This window comes from Thamnophis sirtalis, unplaced genomic scaffold (genome assembly GCF_051295495.1).
Source record: "Thamnophis sirtalis isolate CommonGarterSnake01/CBP01778 unplaced genomic scaffold, rThaSir2_p1.2 scaffold_9, whole genome shotgun sequence".
In the NCBI taxonomy this organism is placed as follows: Eukaryota; Metazoa; Chordata; class Lepidosauria; order Squamata; family Natricidae; genus Thamnophis; species Thamnophis sirtalis.
The window spans coordinates 73139302-73156870 of NW_028261389.1; the positions used below are offsets into that span (position 1 = coordinate 73139302).

The 17569-nt window shown below is 47.1% G+C and overlaps 1 protein-coding gene across 1 annotated transcript in view; it reads left to right on the top strand.

Moving 5' to 3' along the window:
- Nucleotides 1–490: 490 nt before the first annotated feature.
- Nucleotides 491–17569, top strand: part of LOC106548842 (uncharacterized) — a 58980-nt gene continuing 41901 nt past the window's right edge. Inside the window, exon 1 of the mRNA XM_087722258.1 lies at nucleotides 491–684. Coding sequence (XP_087578384.1) covers nucleotides 604–684 — 81 coding nt within the window. The 5' untranslated portion in view covers nucleotides 491–603. The remainder of the gene's footprint in view (nucleotides 685–17569) is intronic.

The window sequence follows — 17569 nt, forward strand, 5'->3', positions numbered from 1 at the left end:
CAGCTTTCGTTCTCTTGTTCATCCCCGTCTCTGCTTTTCTGCAACTTTGAATGTTAGGCTAAGTATGATGAAACTTCCTGACAGTGCTTGTGTATCTCTCTGTGTGTGTGTGTGTGTGTTTGTGTGTGCGTGCGTGCACCCGGGTAGGGAGCAACCTCTAATTAAACAGGACATTTGCTTTTTAGCTTCACTTAGTCATTGGTGGGGGTGTGTGTTTAGACTAAACCTTCAGCATTGCTCAACGCGCCGACTTCCGTTGAGGCACAATGAAGAAGTGGCCCGTCCAACAGCTTTCAGCAAACAGAGTTGGATTCCTTTAACCTCACAGTCCTGCCGTTGTGGTCCAGGAAGCAGAGGGAGGGGAGAACTCATAGCAACAATGGCTTTGGGACATCCTGCTGGCTCTTGAAACAGCTGCCGTCCTCCCCCCCGAAAGAGCTTTCTCGCCAGCCAGGAGGACCTTCTGCTCTTTTCCCCAAGCGAGGAAGGGGATGGAAGAAGATCCCACCAAGGCAGGCCTGGTCACCTAACCTGGGCTTTTAGGGGCTTCCAGCAGAGGCTGCCAAGGGGGGTGGATAGGCCTCCTCTTTGTGTGCGTGACATATGCGTCTTCCTGGATCAGAACAAATGGGATACAGAGGAAGCAAGGAGAGAATGAGACGCTATCTCAGAAAGCTGAGAAAGGTAAGGTGCCTTTGTCCTATATTTTATTTTATTGCTTGGTCAGGAGACTTTTGTATTGTGCAAGGTGTTTAACTTGCTCGCTTCGTCATCCTTGGAAGGTTGCTGTCCTCCTGGGGAAGCCTCACCGCTCAGGGGCAGCACGAACTGGGTAAATCCCCCACAAGGATGGGTAACAATGACAAAGGAAGTCTAGGATCTTCACGACTTTCCTATTTGGCTGTTGATGCAGACACACACAAAGGCTTGTCTGGGAGGATCTGTGGCTGCTCCAGCCAAAGCCAGTCAGACCTGAAAAGAATGCGCCTACACCGCTAAGCAATGACTAACGGAATAACAAGAGTTGGAAGGGACCTTGGAGGTCTTCTAGTCCAACCCTCTGCTTAAGCAGGAGACCCTATCCCAGTGACGGCTAACCTTTTTGGCGCTGTGCGCCTGAAGCACGCATGTGTATGCCTGAATGTTTGCGCATGCATGCGTGAAACCCCAAAATGCAATGCAGGCACACTCTGCTCATGCACCCCGCTCCCCCCTTGCCCGTTTTGGGCTTGCAGGTTGGTGCAGGAGGCTTTCCAGGCCCAAAATGGGGCATGGGGGGGAACACGCGCAGATGCATGCACCCCTAAAATGCAATGCGAACATTCCCGCACCTACTTCCCCCTCCCACATTCACGTGTGCATTCACCGCATGTGCCCCACCCCCCGCGCATTCATGGCAGAGACCCCCAAACCACCTGACCGGTGGGAGCCCTATGTGCGTGCAGGCGTGGTGGAGCTCGGCTGGGGCGACAGGTGGTGTGCCCGCAGACTGGGCTCTGCATGCCACCTGTAGCATTTGTGCCAGAGGTTTGGCATCAAAGCCCTATGCTATTCAGGTGAAATGGTCGTCCCGTCTCTTCTTGTAAACCTCCAGGGATGGAGCACCCACAATTCTGTTCCACCAATTAATTTGTTCTCGCTGTCAAAAAATTTCTTCTTGCTGTATGTATTGCAAAAAAAAATTATTTCAAAAACCGGGGGTCGTCTGATATGCCGGGTATAAGAAAGGCCGTACCAAAAAAACAAAAGAAAAGAAAAATCAACGCCACCAAGCAAAAAGCTGTGCCGCCACCAGTCCAGACGCCGGCCTTTCAATCAATAACCTCAGCGCTCCTCGCCTGGGCACGTGAGTGGATGAGCGCTGGGATGGCTTAGTAAGGTCTGGCTGGTGGTCTGGAGGAGGAAGGCACTGAGCTCAAACTACGGAAGCCCAGCAGTGCGGAGGCCTCCAGCCGTCTCACGGGCGCCTAAAAGTAGGGGGGAGGTCGTCTTATATGCCCAGTCGCCTTATACGCCGGAAAATGCAGTAGTTTGCTTCTCTTCTTGATTACTTTCCATTCGCTGCTCCTTGTTCTGCCTTCAGTTGTTGAGTTTTGCCCCATTTCGTGACCTTCCTCGCCACAGTTGTTCAGTGAATCGTGCCATTGTTAAGTTAGTAACAGGATCTTGAAGTGAATCTGGCTTTCCCATTGACTTTGCTCATCAGAAGGTCACAAAAGTTGATCACATGACCCTGGGATGCTGTAACCGTCCAAAATATGAGTCAGTCCCCAAGCGTCTGAATTCTGATCACATGACCCTGAGGATGCTGCAACGGTTGTATGTGTGGAAAATGGTCGTACATCATTTGTTTTCAAGGCGGTTGTAACTTTGAACAGTCACGAGATGAATAGTTGTAAGTCAGTGGTAGTCAACCTGGTCCCTACGTCCCACTAGTGGGCGTTCCAGCTTTCATGGTGGGCGGTAGGGGTTTGCTGTCACTCTGCTTTATAAATGTTACAAAGTAAAGTTACTTCCCTACTTTATAAATCACCATTACTGTGGAACCTGTGGGCGGTTAGAAAATTTTACTACTAAAAGAGATACAAAAGTGGGTGGTAGGTATAAAAAGGTTGACTACCCCTGTTGTAAGTCGAGGTCTATGGAACTCCCAGTTATATATTTATTTCATTTGGGGGTGGGGGAATGTGGGAAACCTTGTGACAATTCTCAATTTTTCCCCCTGGATCTGGCGAGGTTTGGTGATGTTGGATGATGGGGGATTGTTGTTAGTTGCAAAGTCATGTCCAACCCATCGCGACCCCATGGACAATGTTCCTCCAGGCCTTCCTATCTTCCACCATCCTCTGGAGTCCATTTAAGCTCACGCCGACTGCTTCGGTGACTCCATCCAGCCACCTCATTCTCTGTCGTCCCCTTCTTCTTTTGCCCTCAACCTTTCCCAGCATTAGGCTCTTCTCCATGGAGTCCTTCCTTCTCATTTCATCTTTCATCTTCAGGATCTGGCCTTCTAAAGAGCAGTCAGGGTTGATCTCCTCTAGGACTGACCAGTTGGATTGCCTTGCAGGCCAAGGGACTCGCAGGGGTCTTCTCCAGCACCAGAGTTCAAAGGCCTCCATTCTTTGATGCTCATCCTTTCTTATGGTCCTTCACAGCCATCCATTGCAACTGGGAAAACTATAGCCTTGACTGAACACACTTTTGTTGGAAGGGTGATGTCCCTTCTCATTAGGTAACCAAAGTATTTTGAGTTTCATCTTCAGGATCTGGCTGTCTAAAGAGCAGTCAGGGTTGAGCTCCTCTAAGGATGAAAGAAAATGGTACCAACACCAGGGACTATCTACAGTACCTCTTTGGCCCACCAGAGAAGGACAACTGTTTTAAGTAAAGCTGATGGTATGATTGGTAAGCTATAGTTAAAAAAAATAGCAGAATAGCAGGGCTGGAAGAGGCCTTGTTTAGACCACCAAACAATGACTAATAGAGTTGGAAGAGACCTTGGAGGTCTTCTGCAGAGTCTAGTCCACTCCCCCTGCTGAAGCAGAAGATCCTATTATCATTCCAGACAGGATTCCAACAATCTCTTCTTGAAAACCTCTAGTGATGGTGCCAACCACAATTTCTGGAGTCAAGTCGTTGCACTGGTTAATTGTTCTCCCTTTTAGGAAGTTTCTCCTTAGGTTGGACCTCTCTTTAATGATTTTTCATCCATGACTTCTTGTTCTGATCTCTGGTGCTTTGGAGAACAGGCTGACCACCCCCGCTCTCTCTTCGTTGTGGTATCCCCTAGATATGGGCAAGACAGCCACATTCTTATGGCTAATCTGTGGGGACTCAGTGGTGTCTTTCTCCTCAATTGATAATTGTGTGGGTGTACAAGGGAGCTTTCTAATTTTATTTCTCCGTCCCTTGAGAGATAATTTAGGCTGCAAGTGTCTGGTCCCAGGTTGCTCAAGGACCACCTGTGCAAAGAGCAAAAATGAATGCGGACCTGTGTGAATGAGCAGGATTATCATTCATTGGCATCCTTCAGTCTCAAAAGACGACGGTATCATGCTCTCGAAAGAGGTCAAAGCTGGAGTGTCCTCTCCAGGGCACGAGGCCTGGGTAGATAAATATGGAGGATAGACTGTTACCCAAGCAGCAGATCCCCCCTCTCCATGTCGCTGAAATAGTCCAATGGAACGGCAGAGCTGATACGATCGGTTCCAGCTGCATCATGGGAGTTACCAGAACATGGTTGCACACAGTCACGAACTGCTTCCGGGACGCCAGCTCCGGATTTTGCCTGGAGGTTGACTCCCGAAGCCTTTTCCAGTAGTGGATAGAGCCACAAGGCAGTGGAGGTTGGTGATCAGAGTTTCCCTTCTCCTAAAAGATTGTTCTGCTGCTTTATGTGCCGTTGGGGTATAGAGCCCTCTTCCACCTTCAAAACCGTTGACCGTCTTCTCCTGTAACCCTGGAAAGGGACCCTTACGACGTGCTACCAGCTGGGCCAGCTGGACCAAGGTTTTTTTAAGGAGGTATTACTCTTCCATCACTCACCCTTTGTCCTGGCTTGCGACAGGCACAGCCTGGCTTCCCAAATGTTGGCCCAGTATGGTGGGTTTACGAGCAGGATAAGGTCCTCAAATCCCTGTAGATCCTCTTCTATTTTGTACTCCAGCAAGCCTACATCTGACAATATCTGTAGACATTGCCCAAGACTCCCTTGGTATGAGTGTGTGTGGGCGTGGGAGTGTATGCACCCACCCACTCACCCACGGGTACAAAGCATGAACCCATCTGAGCTGTCAGTTAGGCAACAAGGCTGCTTGCTTTCATAAGATCTCATCCCAAAGATCCTCCTTGTGTCTCTTTGAGATTTTCTGCAGCCATTGAATGAACATAGTATCTCCTTCTTGAGCTCCAGAATAGACCTTTGGAGGACTACAATTCAAGGCAAATTTGTTTAACCCCCCCCCCCTTGTTCAGGAGATGAGTCTGAGTGTGGTCTGTGGGTGAGTCCACATTTCGGTCCATGTCTCTATGGCCCCAACCATGGGAATTCTCTTAGAAGTAAGTTTTGTGGCTGCCAGGTATAAATTCCTCCGTTCTTCTCTGATATAGTGGTCAGGGGTATCATGGGCCCATCCCTTATCCCCTAAGCCAGGGGCCAGCAACCTTAAACATCCAAAGAGTCACAAAGGTCCTAAACAGAACCCCCCCCCATTTAATTCTGGAGCCGACCGGAAGTCCGGTTCCCACACCATAGAGTCTCCTCCTGGTGCAGCATCCTTTTTCCTCTAACTGTCCTAACTGAAAGCCCTATCAATTGTGGAGCTGACTGGCAACAGGGAGCTGCAGCAGAGGGATGAAAAAGCCACATGCAGCTCCAGAGCTACAAGTTGCTACCCCTGCCCTAAATGATTCCACAGCACAGCCCCAAATGGGACCTCTCTTCCTTTAAACACTTTGGGGTTGATGAAATAACAGGATAGACCTGGCATAAAAAGGTAAAGGTAAAGGTTTGCCTCGCACATATGTGCTCGTCGTTCCCAATTCTAGGGTGGCTCAGTGACTAAGACGCTGAGCTTGTCAATCAGAAAGGTCGGCAGTTCGGCAGTTCGAATTCCTAGCACCGCATAACAGAGTGAGCTCCCATTACTTGTCCCAGCTTCTGCCAACCTAACAGTTCAAAAGCATGTAAAAATGCAAGTAGAAAAATAGGGACCACCTTTGGTGGGAAGGTAACAGTGTTCCGTGCGCCTTTTGCATTTAGTCATGCCGGCCACATGACCACGGAGATGTCTTTGGATAGCACTGGCTCTTCGGCTTTGAAGACCTGGCATAGATCTATCCATGTTGTCTACTACCATGATTGGAGATAAATTATATGCCTATGTTCCGCCTTAAAGATCTATTGCAACTGGAGGAAGGGAGGGAGGAAGGGAGGGGGAGGAAGGAAATATTCCACCAATATTTCCAAAATAAAACCTGCTAGATGATTGGCTTTGCAAACTAAACCCATCTCTAGCTGGGTGGATGGAGATCAAGATGCTTCCGAGCGCAGTTCAAGTGTTGGTAATAACCATTAAAACTCTTCATGGAATGGTCCAGGATTATCTGTTCCCACTGAAGTTGGCCTGTCCCACCCATGCCAGCAGAAGAAGCATGCTGCAGGCCACCTCCCCCTTCCCCTTCTGTTTCCACCCTCCCCATTACATTTGGCTGGGTGTCGTATCTTATTTATGCTTTTATCTTCATAGTTTTTTTTTTTTTTAATAATTGAAAACCACCCAGAGTTACCCTGAGGTAGAATGGGAGGGCAAATGCATTTTTATAAGCATAATCAATAAATAAATTGCACAGAAGGCAATTGATTAGGTTGACTTTTGCAGTCGGCTTCTTCCCAAAGGAACGGTTCCTGTGGGTAACCAGCCTTCACACATGTCAGCCAGTGGCATGGCTGTCTACAAAAGGGTATCAAAACAACAACAACAACAACAACAACAACAACAACAACAACACACCTCCAAATGGGCAATTGTGCACGTAAAAAGGGACCAAGGCTTTGATCGTATGGCCATCGTGTCCATCTTGATGTTGGTACAGTGTTTCCCCAAAAATAAGGCAGGGTCTTATTTTCTTTTGTCCTCTGAAACAGGCGCTTGGCCTTATTTTTGGGAAGGTCTTATTATTTTTGAGGTGGCTCCACCCGTGGCTCGCCAATCAGCTGATCCAGAGAGGGTCGGGGGTTCTGTCTCTGTTCCTGGCACCTTCTTGCCAGCCGCGGTGGCGCAGTGGTTAGGGTGCAGTACTGCAGGCCACTTCAGCTGACTGTTATCTGCAGTTTGGCGGTTCAAATCTCACCGGCTCAAGGTTGACTCAGCCTTCCATCCTTCCGAGGTGGGCGAAATGAGGACCCAGACTGTGGGGGCGATATGCTGACTCTGTAAACCGCTTAGAGAGGGCTGAAAGCCCTATGAAGCGGTATATAAGTCTAAGTCTAACTAACTAAACTGCCTTAGTGTCACTGAGCATGCTGCTCTTTCTGCGTCCAGCACTAAGAGAAGGTGCGCCAGAGGTAGGGTTTGCGGGAGCAGCCTCCATGAGACTGTTCCGCATGGAGGGCAGGTGCATGCCTGGAGCATGGCGCATCTCTCCTCCCCCTCCACAGGAAATGGGAAGGACCTAGCTGCGCATGCGGTTAAATATTTTAGGCGATTGGGCTTATTATCCGGGGAGGTCTTATTTTTGGGAAAACAGGGTAGAAACCACACACACACACACACCCCATGGATATTTCTGTCTTTTCAGAAACGCAGAAGGCCGGTTAGCAAAATTAGCAGGCCCACTAAGGAAAGGAGGAGAATGACAATGCGTGCCCAGCCTCCCCTCGCAGGAAACAAATGTTTTAACCACTGGTTTCCTCAACTCTGTTTACTCCACAACTTTTCTGTGATGCGCAGCCTTAGGAGACCTGGGTCGTTTTCTGCTGACATTTCTGTATTTTGGCTTCAGGAGGCCACGCGTCTCCCATCCTTCCTCAGCTCCCCTTTACGGAGCTTCACTCGAAAGGGAAGCCATTGGCTTAACCGGCATCCCGATACTGAGCACCAGGCAGGAATTAATGGATAAAACAGACTAATCAAGGAGAAAAGCAACTTAGAAGTAAGGAGGAACTTCCTATCAGTGAGGACAATCAACCAGTGGGATGATTTTCCTCCAGAAGTTGTGGGTGCTCCATCTTTGGAGGCTTTTAAGAAGAGACTGGAGAGCCACCTATCTGAAAGGATGTAGAATCTCCTGCTTGAGTATGGGATTGGAGTAGAAGACCTCCAAGGTCCCCCTTCCAGCTCTATTTCGATTGAATAATTGAATAATAACAACGCACAGTATGGAAAACGTGCACCTAGAGAATTTTCTTCCACTGCCATATCATTCGGATCTGGAATTACCTGTTGGCATGTCCTGCAAGGAGGTTCAGGACTAGTAAAAGAAAGAACTGCTTTAGCAGCATCTTGGGTGCTTCCTCACCGCAGCTTCTTCTCACCGTGAGAAACTGAGATCAGCCTGTTAGGAGATGGACCAGGATGGTGACGGTGGTGGGCATGGCACTGTAAGAGCGGGTGTGTTATCGATGTGACCTTAAGGAAGTATGGAATTCATTGACACCGGGTATGGTGAGGGTCACCACCAGGGTAGACTGGTGCTCCAGGATCTTTGATGGCGTAGTGGTTAAATGCAGCACTGCAGGCTACTTCAGCTGACTGCAGTTCTGCAGTTCGGCTGTTCAAATCTCACCGGCTCAGGGTTGACTCAGCTTTCCATCCTTCCGAGGTGGGTAAAATGAGGACCCGGATTGTTGTTGGGGGCAATATGCTGACTCTGTAAACCGCTTAGAGAGGGCTGAAAGCCCTATGAAGCGGTATATAAGTCTAACTGCTATTGCTATTGCTATCTTTGAAAGTTATACGGTTCAATGGTTCTGAGATCACATCTGCCAGCTCCTTCAGAACTCTGGGATGTAACCCATTCAGGGGTAGGCTGCTTCAGTTTCGGCCAGGTTCATGAGAACCCATAACTAACATTATGGCTGGTTCAGTTAACCTCCAAATCTCACCCCTGGCTGGCCATGCCCACCCTTCCCCTTCCCTCCTTCTCTGTCCCCCCCACCCAGGAGTCTTCACGTGGCCCATTTTGGATGTGAGGTAAGTGCAGGCTCCACGTGGAGGCTCGGGCAAAAAAGCCCCCCCCACCATGGTGCAGGAGGCCGACTAGGCCATGCCCACCATGGCCACGCCCACCCAGCAGAGAACCCTTTGTTGAAATTTTTGAACCCCACCCCTGAATCCATCAGGTTCCCTACGATTTGAACTCATGTAGAGCGGAGAGCTGTTCTCCCCCCTTTTTTCCTTGCTTCTTTTAATTTGTATTCCTAGCCTGCCTTTTACGGTTATGTATTTGGTAAGTGGGGATGTATTATCTTTTTGGGTGAAGACAGATGCAAACAAAGAATTAAGTAACTCTTCTTTCTCTCCATTGCCTGTTACTTCCTTGCCAACTTCTTTCATTAGTGCACGGATTGTTTCCTTGACTTTTTTCTTCTTTTTTATATATGTTGAAAGCAACTTTTTTTTTGTTTTTTTAGCATTTTTGACATTTGTTGCAATTATGAGCCTTAACTTTCCTGACTTCATCTTTGCAAGTTTGGGCTATTTGTTAGTGTTCTGCCTTAGTTCTGTGTCCCTTCTTTCCATTTTGTTTTGTTTTGTTCTTATCCTTGTTTGTTTTTTCAGTTTGTCAGAGAGCTCTTTGTGTAACCATACTGGTTTCTTCTTGGATTTCTTGTTTCTTCTTTTTCAGTGGTATTGATCTGGACTGAGCTTTTATAATCATATTTTTCAGTGTTTCCCAAGCTTCTTGGGTTGTTTTCCCCTTTAGGATCTTCCTCCATCAAATCATTCCCAAGCTCTCTCTAGGTTTGTTAAAAACCAGCTTTTTAAAAAAATCTAAGACACTGGTTCAATTATGTTTTATGGTTTATATTTGCATTATATTGAATTCCAATATGACATGGTCGTTCTCCCCCCAAACTCTGCCAACTTCAATACCCTCTGTCACTTCTTCTCTTTTAGTAATAGTAAAGTCCGGTGTAGCTGTCTCTCTAGTTCTATCCTTTACCTTTTGGATGACAAAGTTGTCAGGTAAGTTGGTTAGAAACATGATCTTCTACTTGATGCAGGTTTATTTTCTCCCAGTTGATGTCAGGGTAAAGTTCTCCATCACTACTGTGGTGTGTTTCCTAGATAAATTTTTAACTGGTTAGCAAAAAAAGGCAAACCAACAAGTTCATCAATTTCTATTACTGGTAGCTGTAGGAAGTATGGTTCCCAGGAACCACCATATTTTTCAGAGTATAAGACGCACCTCTTTCCCCTCAAAAAAGAGGCTGAAAATCTAGGTGCATCTTATACACAGAATAAAGAATTTTTGGCCTCCCAAAACCCTGCCCCCTTCACCAAAATGGCTGCGCATAGCTTGTAGGAAGCTTTCAGAGAGCTCCTGGGGGCTGGGGAGGGCAGAAATGAGCAAAAAATGGCTGTTGTTTGCTCAATTTTGCCCCCCCAGCCCCCAGGAGCACTCTATAAGCCGCCTAAAGGCTATGCATGCCCCCCCTTTTTTTTAACAAAAAAACAGGTCCGTTTTCATGAAGAATGGGCCAATTTTTGCTTGTTTTTGCCCACCCCCACCCCCCAGGAGCATTCTACAAGCCTCCTAAAAGCTATTCATGCCTTTTTTGGGGGGGAAAAAACAGGCCTGTTTTTGCAAAAAAACGGGCAATTTTTGGGAGGTTTGTAGAGTGCAAAAACTTTTTTTTATTTGCCTCTTCAAAACCTTGGTGCGTCTTATACTCCGAAAAATATGGTAATGGGCTTGCTGACTCTTCATCACTTCCAGAATCAAAGCTTATTGTCACAAGGACCAACTGTGGAAGAAAACACATGGCTCCCCTTCTAGGAAACATCTCACCAGCCATCCCTTGCCAGAAAGCTCTGGATAAGAAGGTCTTTAGTTGCTTGACTTGTGTTTTACTCAATAGAGCATTTGAGTATATCACGTGGTTAAACCCGTGGATCTCTGAACCCTGTGGACATCACACTGATATTACGGAGGACCTCTTGGCTCATCTGATTTGTGTGCAGCTCACAATCAAAGTTCTATGGTTGATTATATTTCCTAGTTTGGGAAATGAAACGTCTGCAAGAAAACAACCAAGCTCAGAGAGCACCAAGGACCCCATAGTCCTCGCCCTTGTCCTCCTCATCCTCTCTTCTCTCCTCCTCTTCAGCTTCTTCTCTCCTCTTCCTCCTCTTCCTCCTCTCCTCCTCCGCCTCCTCTTCCATCATTCCATAAACTCTATTCCCTTCTAGCACTGATGATGTTACCTAGTTTGGGTAATGAAACATCTGCGAGAAAACATCTAAACTCAGAGAGCACCAAGGACCACACAGTCCTCCCCCTCCTCTCCTCCCTCTCCTCCTCCTCCTCCTCCTCCTCCTCCTCCCCCTCCTCCTCTATAAACCCTTCTCCCTTCTAGCACTGATGATGTTACCTAGTTTGGGTAATGAAATGTCTGCAAGAAAACATCTGAGCTCAGAGAGCACCAAGGACCCCAAAGTCCCCGTCCTTGTCCTCCTTCTTCTTCATCATTCCATAAACTCTACTCCCTTCTAGCACTGATAATGTTACCTAGTTAGGATAATGAAACATCTGCAAGAAAACAAGCAAGCTCAGAGAGCACCAAGGACCCCACAGTCCTCCTCCTCCCCCTCCTCTGTTCCTCTTCCTCTCTCCTCCTCCTCTTCCTCCTCTCCTCTCTCCTCCTCTTCCATCATTCCATAAACTCTACTCCCTTGTAGCACTGATGATGTTACCTAGTTAGGGTAATGAAACGTCTGCAAGAAAACATCTAAGCTCAGAGAGCACCAAGGACCCCTGCCCCGAGGTGGCACAGTGGTTAGAGTGCAGTACTGCAGCCATTTCAGCTGACTGTTAGCTGCAGTTCGGCGGTTCAAATCTCTCCGGCTCAGGGTTGACTCAGCCTTCCATCGTTCCAAGGTGGGTAAAATGAGGACCCAGACTGTGGGGGCGATATGCTGACTCTGTAAACCGCTTAGAGAGGGCTGAAAGCTCTATGAAGCGGTATATAAGTCTTAACTGCTATTGCTATTTCTACCCTGAGCTTCTTAATGTTTTCTTCTATTGTTTCTTTCAATGTCCTGCTTTCAATCCAGAGCAGTAGACGAGGGGTAAAGGGCATTGTGGCTTGTACTGGAAAATTATTTCCTGGGAAATATTCTCCATTATCAAGTGCATGTCTATAGCGTTGTATGCTTGTTACAAAACACAGTCGGAGGCCAAAAAATAGTACAGTAGTTCCCAACTTAACGAGCACAATTGAGCCCAAAATTTCTGTTCATTGAGGGAAACATTTGTGAAGTGAGCTTTGTCCCATATTATGGCTGTTCTTACCCAGTCATTTACTAAATGAATCACTGCAAGCTGATAACTTAGCTGTCTGGTTGTTAAGTGAATCGGGCATTCCCGTTGACTTTGCCCATCGGAAGGTCACCAAAGGGGATCATGTGCCCCCCCTCCGGTCACTGCAACCACCGTCATAAGTATGAACCAGTTGCCAAGCATCTGAATTTTGATCACGTGATCCCAGAGATCCTACAAAAGGTTGCCACTGTGAAAAAATGCTCATTAGTCCCTATTTTTCCCCCAGTTGCAATTCTGAATGGTCATTAAATGAACTGTTGTAAGGCAAGGACAACCTGTCATGTAATTCTAGCAGAACGTGACATTTGGCAGATTGCTTTGGCTCTATCGCAGTGATGGTGAATCTTTTTTGGCACCGAGTTTCGAAAACATTGCACAGAAATGATGCACGGGCTCGTCAGGGCCACGGTCCCGAAAAGCTGAACTTCCATGTTCTGGCGTCCATGTGCACACTGGTTTTTGGCACTGCCTCGCACGGGAAGCACAGCTGATTGCCGTGCATGCATGTGTGCCAGAAACCCAGAAAACAAACAGGCAAGGCTGCGCATGCCGGGCAACATAGCTTCGAGTGCCACTTTGGGCACATGTGCCAAAGGTTTGCTATCCCGGCTCTATCATATCCACAGGTCTGGGACCTTAAAACCTCTGAGCATCCTATGGATAATTATGAGGATATCAGGGAGGTCTTTCAAACATTATTGCTGTAGTTGAGGGCAACGTGGATAACGTTTCCTCTTTTCTTTTCTTTTTCTTCTCCATGGTATAGCCTAGCTCCCGTTCTCTTGCTTCCTCTTTCTCCTTGCCGGGTCGGAAGGGAGCAACGCCTTTGCTCAAGTCAGAACTATTGTCTGCAAGAGCCATTTATAATCAGGCGGTCCATGGCTGTTTGAAAAGTTTGATTTCAGAGTTTTCTTAAAGAGGTAGAGAGTTTAGAAAGAGGGCAGAGAAGAGCAACAAAGACGATGAGCTGGCTGGAAGCTAAAAACGGGAGAAGGGTGGCTAATCCTTTTGTTGTCACGTGCTGAAAACGCGCTCGCACCCATAATGCACCTCGCACAGGTGTGTGCAACACCCCCCGCATGCATGTGCGGGATTCCCTGCTCCCCTACATGCATGTGCCTCGCCCATCCCCCTTCAGCCATTTTGGGTTTCCAGGTTGGTGCAGGAGGCTTTCCAGGCCCAAAATGGGATGCCACTGCGGGCCTGACATGCCACCCTCCTCGGCCCCATTTTCGCTTCCAGGTTGACGCAGGCCCAAAACGGAGCATGGGGATGCTGCACGAGGTCCCAAAATGCAAAGACAGTCCCCCCCCCACATGCATGCATTCCCCTGCACATGGATATCCCCCATATGCCTCCTGGACTCTCCCAACTGCGCATGCACAGCAGAGATTCAAAGTCCAGCTGTTTGGTTGGAGGTGCACGTCCATGTGGGTTGGAGCTGGGCTGGGACAACAGCTGCCATGCCCACAGAGAGAGCTCTGTGTGCCACTGTGTCACAGATACCATAGGTTCACAGGCATAGGATAAACAGTTGCAGGAACTGGATATTTTATATTGCCAAAAATATTCGCTCACCTGCCTTTACTCGCATATGAACTTACTCTAAGTGACATCCCATTCCTAATCTATAGGGTTCAATATGACGTCGGTCCACCCTTTGCAGCTATAACAGCTTCAACTCTTTGGGGAAGGCTGTCCACAAGGTTCAGGAGTGTGTTTGTGGGTTTTTTTTACCATTCTTCCAGAAGCGCATTTGTGAGGTCACACACTGATGTTGGACGAGTTTACGTGGCATACCACTTCGTGGCTGAGTTGCTGTCATTCCCAAACACTTCCACGTTCCTATAATACAGCTGACAGTTGACTGTGGAATATTTAGGAGCGAGGAAATGTCACGACTGGAATTGTTGCACAGGTGGCATCCTATCACAGTTCCACACTGGAATTCACTGAGCTCCCGAGAGCGACCCATCCTTTCACAAATGTTTGTAAAAACAGTCTGCATGCCTAGGTACTTGATTTTATACCCCTGTGGCCACGGAAGTGATTGGAACACCTGATTCTGGTTATTTGGATGGGTGAGCAAATACTTTTGGCAATATAGTGTGTGTCTAACCTCATGAAGAGGAGGACTAGAGGTGACATGATCACAGTCTTCCAGTATTTGAGGGGCTGTCCCAGAGAAGATTGTGTGTGTGTGTGTGTGTGTGTGTGTGTGTGTGTGTGTGTGTGTGTGTGTCAGCCTATTCTCCAAATAACCTGAGGGCAAGACAAGATATAACAAGGAGAGAAGCAATGTAGAACTAAGGAGAAACTTCCTGGCTGTTAGAACAATTCATCAGTGGAATGGCCTGTTGTGGGCGCTTCATCACTGGCGTTTTTTTTAAAGAAGAGATTGGACAACCATTTGTCTGGAACGGTGTAGATTTCCTGCTTGAGCAGGGGGTTCGGCTAGAAGACCTCCAAGGTCCCTTCCAATTCTGTTATTCTATTCTAAGAAGTCTCCAAATTTGGCAACTTTTAAGACTTGTGGACTGGTGGGTTTGGATGGATCTGAGAGATGTTAAGTTTGGGAGGCTGAAATGCGTCTTCTAATTTTCTGCATCTTGGCCCCTAATTTTCTTTCCCCCCCCCCGGAATTTGAATGGTGGGGGGGATGATGGTTATCTTTTTCATCAGAGAGTGCCCAAGGTTGAGATGGATTGTCCCTCCTCAGTTGGATATTAAAAAGTGCTCCATTTATCTCAGAGCTACACGTGACAATTTGGACTTCAAATTGTAATGATTATTTTTTTTTAACCTTTTGAGTGGCCCATTGACAAAGGTGGTGGGGGCAGGAAGCTGCAGGGAGCTGCTTTGTCTTTAAAACATGTTTCTCCTTTTCTCATCCAGGGAAATCGAATGCTCTGCCTTTTTTAATATTTCCTAAAATATTTCATTTTTCTAAGAGAGGGGTGGGTGCTAACTTCCTGCAAATTGCTTCTTAGCATTTCCCTAAGATCAATTTGCAAGGTCCATTTATCCAACAGAGGAAAAAATCTGTAGAAGGCTATTCAAAAGGCATTGATACCACGTTTGTGTGTGTGTGTGTGTGTGTGTGTGTGTGTGCATGTGTCCATTCCTGTACATTTCTGTACAAACAGACTTTATTCCCACACACCAGGGAGAGTAAACAAAAAGAAAAATTGAACCCCAATCCAGAGACTACAGAGCCGTCCGTCGGGAGTTGCTTCAAGTTGAACTTCAACTCCCAGCGTTCCCACGGCTTGCCGAGGGAATTCTGGGAATTGAAGTCCACGAGTCTTAAAACTCTTGCCAAGATTGGATGCCTCTGGGTTAAAAGGGGGAAGGGAAGCAATCTGGTTCGTGCTGCAGGGAAGTCACCGGGGTCATGATGATGTCGTGCGAATGATGCAAATGAGATAAGGTGTTTTCCCATCGAGAAGCAGCAGACAGTAGCTGACTTCAGCCAAATGTTTAGAACTTTGATTATTCCATCAGAAAAGTTCAACTTTTTGGTGACGAAAGTGATCTCTGAAGGAAACAGAATGACAGAGTTGGAAGGGATCTTGGAGGTCTTCTAGTCCAACCCCCTCTTCTGAAGCAGGAGACGTTAAGACTTCCAAGAAGGCTCCACACCCATTTGCCACCACTCAGGTGACCCTAAGGACACAAATAAACTTCCCAAGTGGCCTCAACGATCCTCTAAAAGGATGCAAAGGACCAGCTGTCTATAAAGAGTATCAATCCTTCCATTTCCCCCACTATCCAGTCAGAGCTGAAGAAGCTTCTTGGATGAGAAGTGAAACATCTTCAAAGAAAAACCAGAAAGTCCACTTGCCTCTCCGGAAAAAAAAATAGCAATAGCAATAGCAGTTAGACTTATGTACCGCTTCATAGGGCTTTCAGCCCTCTCTAAGCGGTTTACAGAGTCAGCATATCACCCCCACAGTCTGGGTCCTCATTTCACCCACCTCGGAAGGACGGAAGACTGAGTCAACCCTGAGCCGGTGAGATTTGAACAGCCGAACTGCAGAACTGCAGTCAGCTGAAGTAGCCTGCAGTGCTGCATTTAACCACTGCGCCACCTCGGCTCTCAAAAATACCTTTGAGACAACCATGACCTGTATGACTGAGAATCTCCATAGACAGGATATATTATTTTGCCACAATTTACCATTTTACTATACTGTTTTACCACAAAACACACCAGTAAATTTAAATTTCACAACAGGACGTTGAATAGCCCACCCTCAGTCCTTCGTTTCAAAGCCAGTTAACATCCCCAAAGCAGAACATTCTAAGTAGAAGTTAGCAAACACTTGGAATAGTGGATTCAATTTTGGTCGCCACGATGTAAAAAAAGATGTGGAGACTCTAGAAAGAGTGCAGAGAAGAGCAGCAAAGAGGATGAGGGGACTGGAGGCTAAAACATATGAAGAACGGTTGCTGGAATTGGAAACTATTAACTATTAAGAGTTTTAATAGTTTCATTAAACGATTAAATTTCTAGTTTAGTGAAAATGATAGCAGTGTTCCAATATCTCAGGGGCTGCCCCAAAGAAGAGGGAGTCAAGCTATTCTCCAAAGCACCTGAGGGCAGGACAAGAAGCAATGGGTGGAAACTAATCAAGGAGAGAAGCAACTTAGAACTGAGGAGAAATTTCCTGACAGTGAGAAGAATTAACCAGCGGAACAACTTGCCTCCAGAAGTTGTGAATGCTCCAACACTGGAAGTCTTTAAGAAGAGATTGGACAACCGTTTGTCTGAAATATTACAGGGTGTCCTGCCTAAGCAGGGGGCTGGACTAGAAGACCTCCAAGGCCCCTTCCAATTCTGTTATTCTGTTCTATTCTCTCTCTCTCCTCTGAGGAAAACAAAAGAAAACAAACGAGCCAAAACCAGGGTCTATTTTTAGGGCGTGAGAGGACCAGAATGATGCCGCTTTCTTCCTTCTGGTTTAGGAGGAGCTTCCTTTACATGCCAATCATAACTGCCACTTCCATGTCGAGCGGGCATTTATCTGTTCACTGCTGTCGCTTCCTTCTCCACGGGAGGCTCAGGAGAAGTGAAAGCACTGGCCCGTTTCCTCTCCACAGTATGTGATGGGCAGGGAGGTGTCAATGTGAGACCTCAAGAACGGTGGGGCTTTTTCTTGCCTCATCTCCACCACAGCCCAAGGACCAATTGGTTTCTCCCGGAAAAGGTTCCTGGGTGGAGGGGCAAAGCTATGCCTAGAGCCAAAGGATGGACCAAAAGGATTTAGCAGAAGGGAGCATTTCCAAGCAATTAAGAAGCTCTTCGGTGAATCTGATGCAATACAGTTTCAACAAATGTGGTTTGTTGGAAAAGATGCCATCAGGTTCTTTCTCGTTTTTTTTTAAAAATCCATGCAATCAACATGTGATGCAAACAGTGATCTGAACAGTAAGGGAATAAGGAAGGAGAGCAAATCTCTCTCCCTCCCTCCTTCCTCCCCCCTCTCTCCTCCTCCCCTCTCCCTCCCTCCCTCCTCCT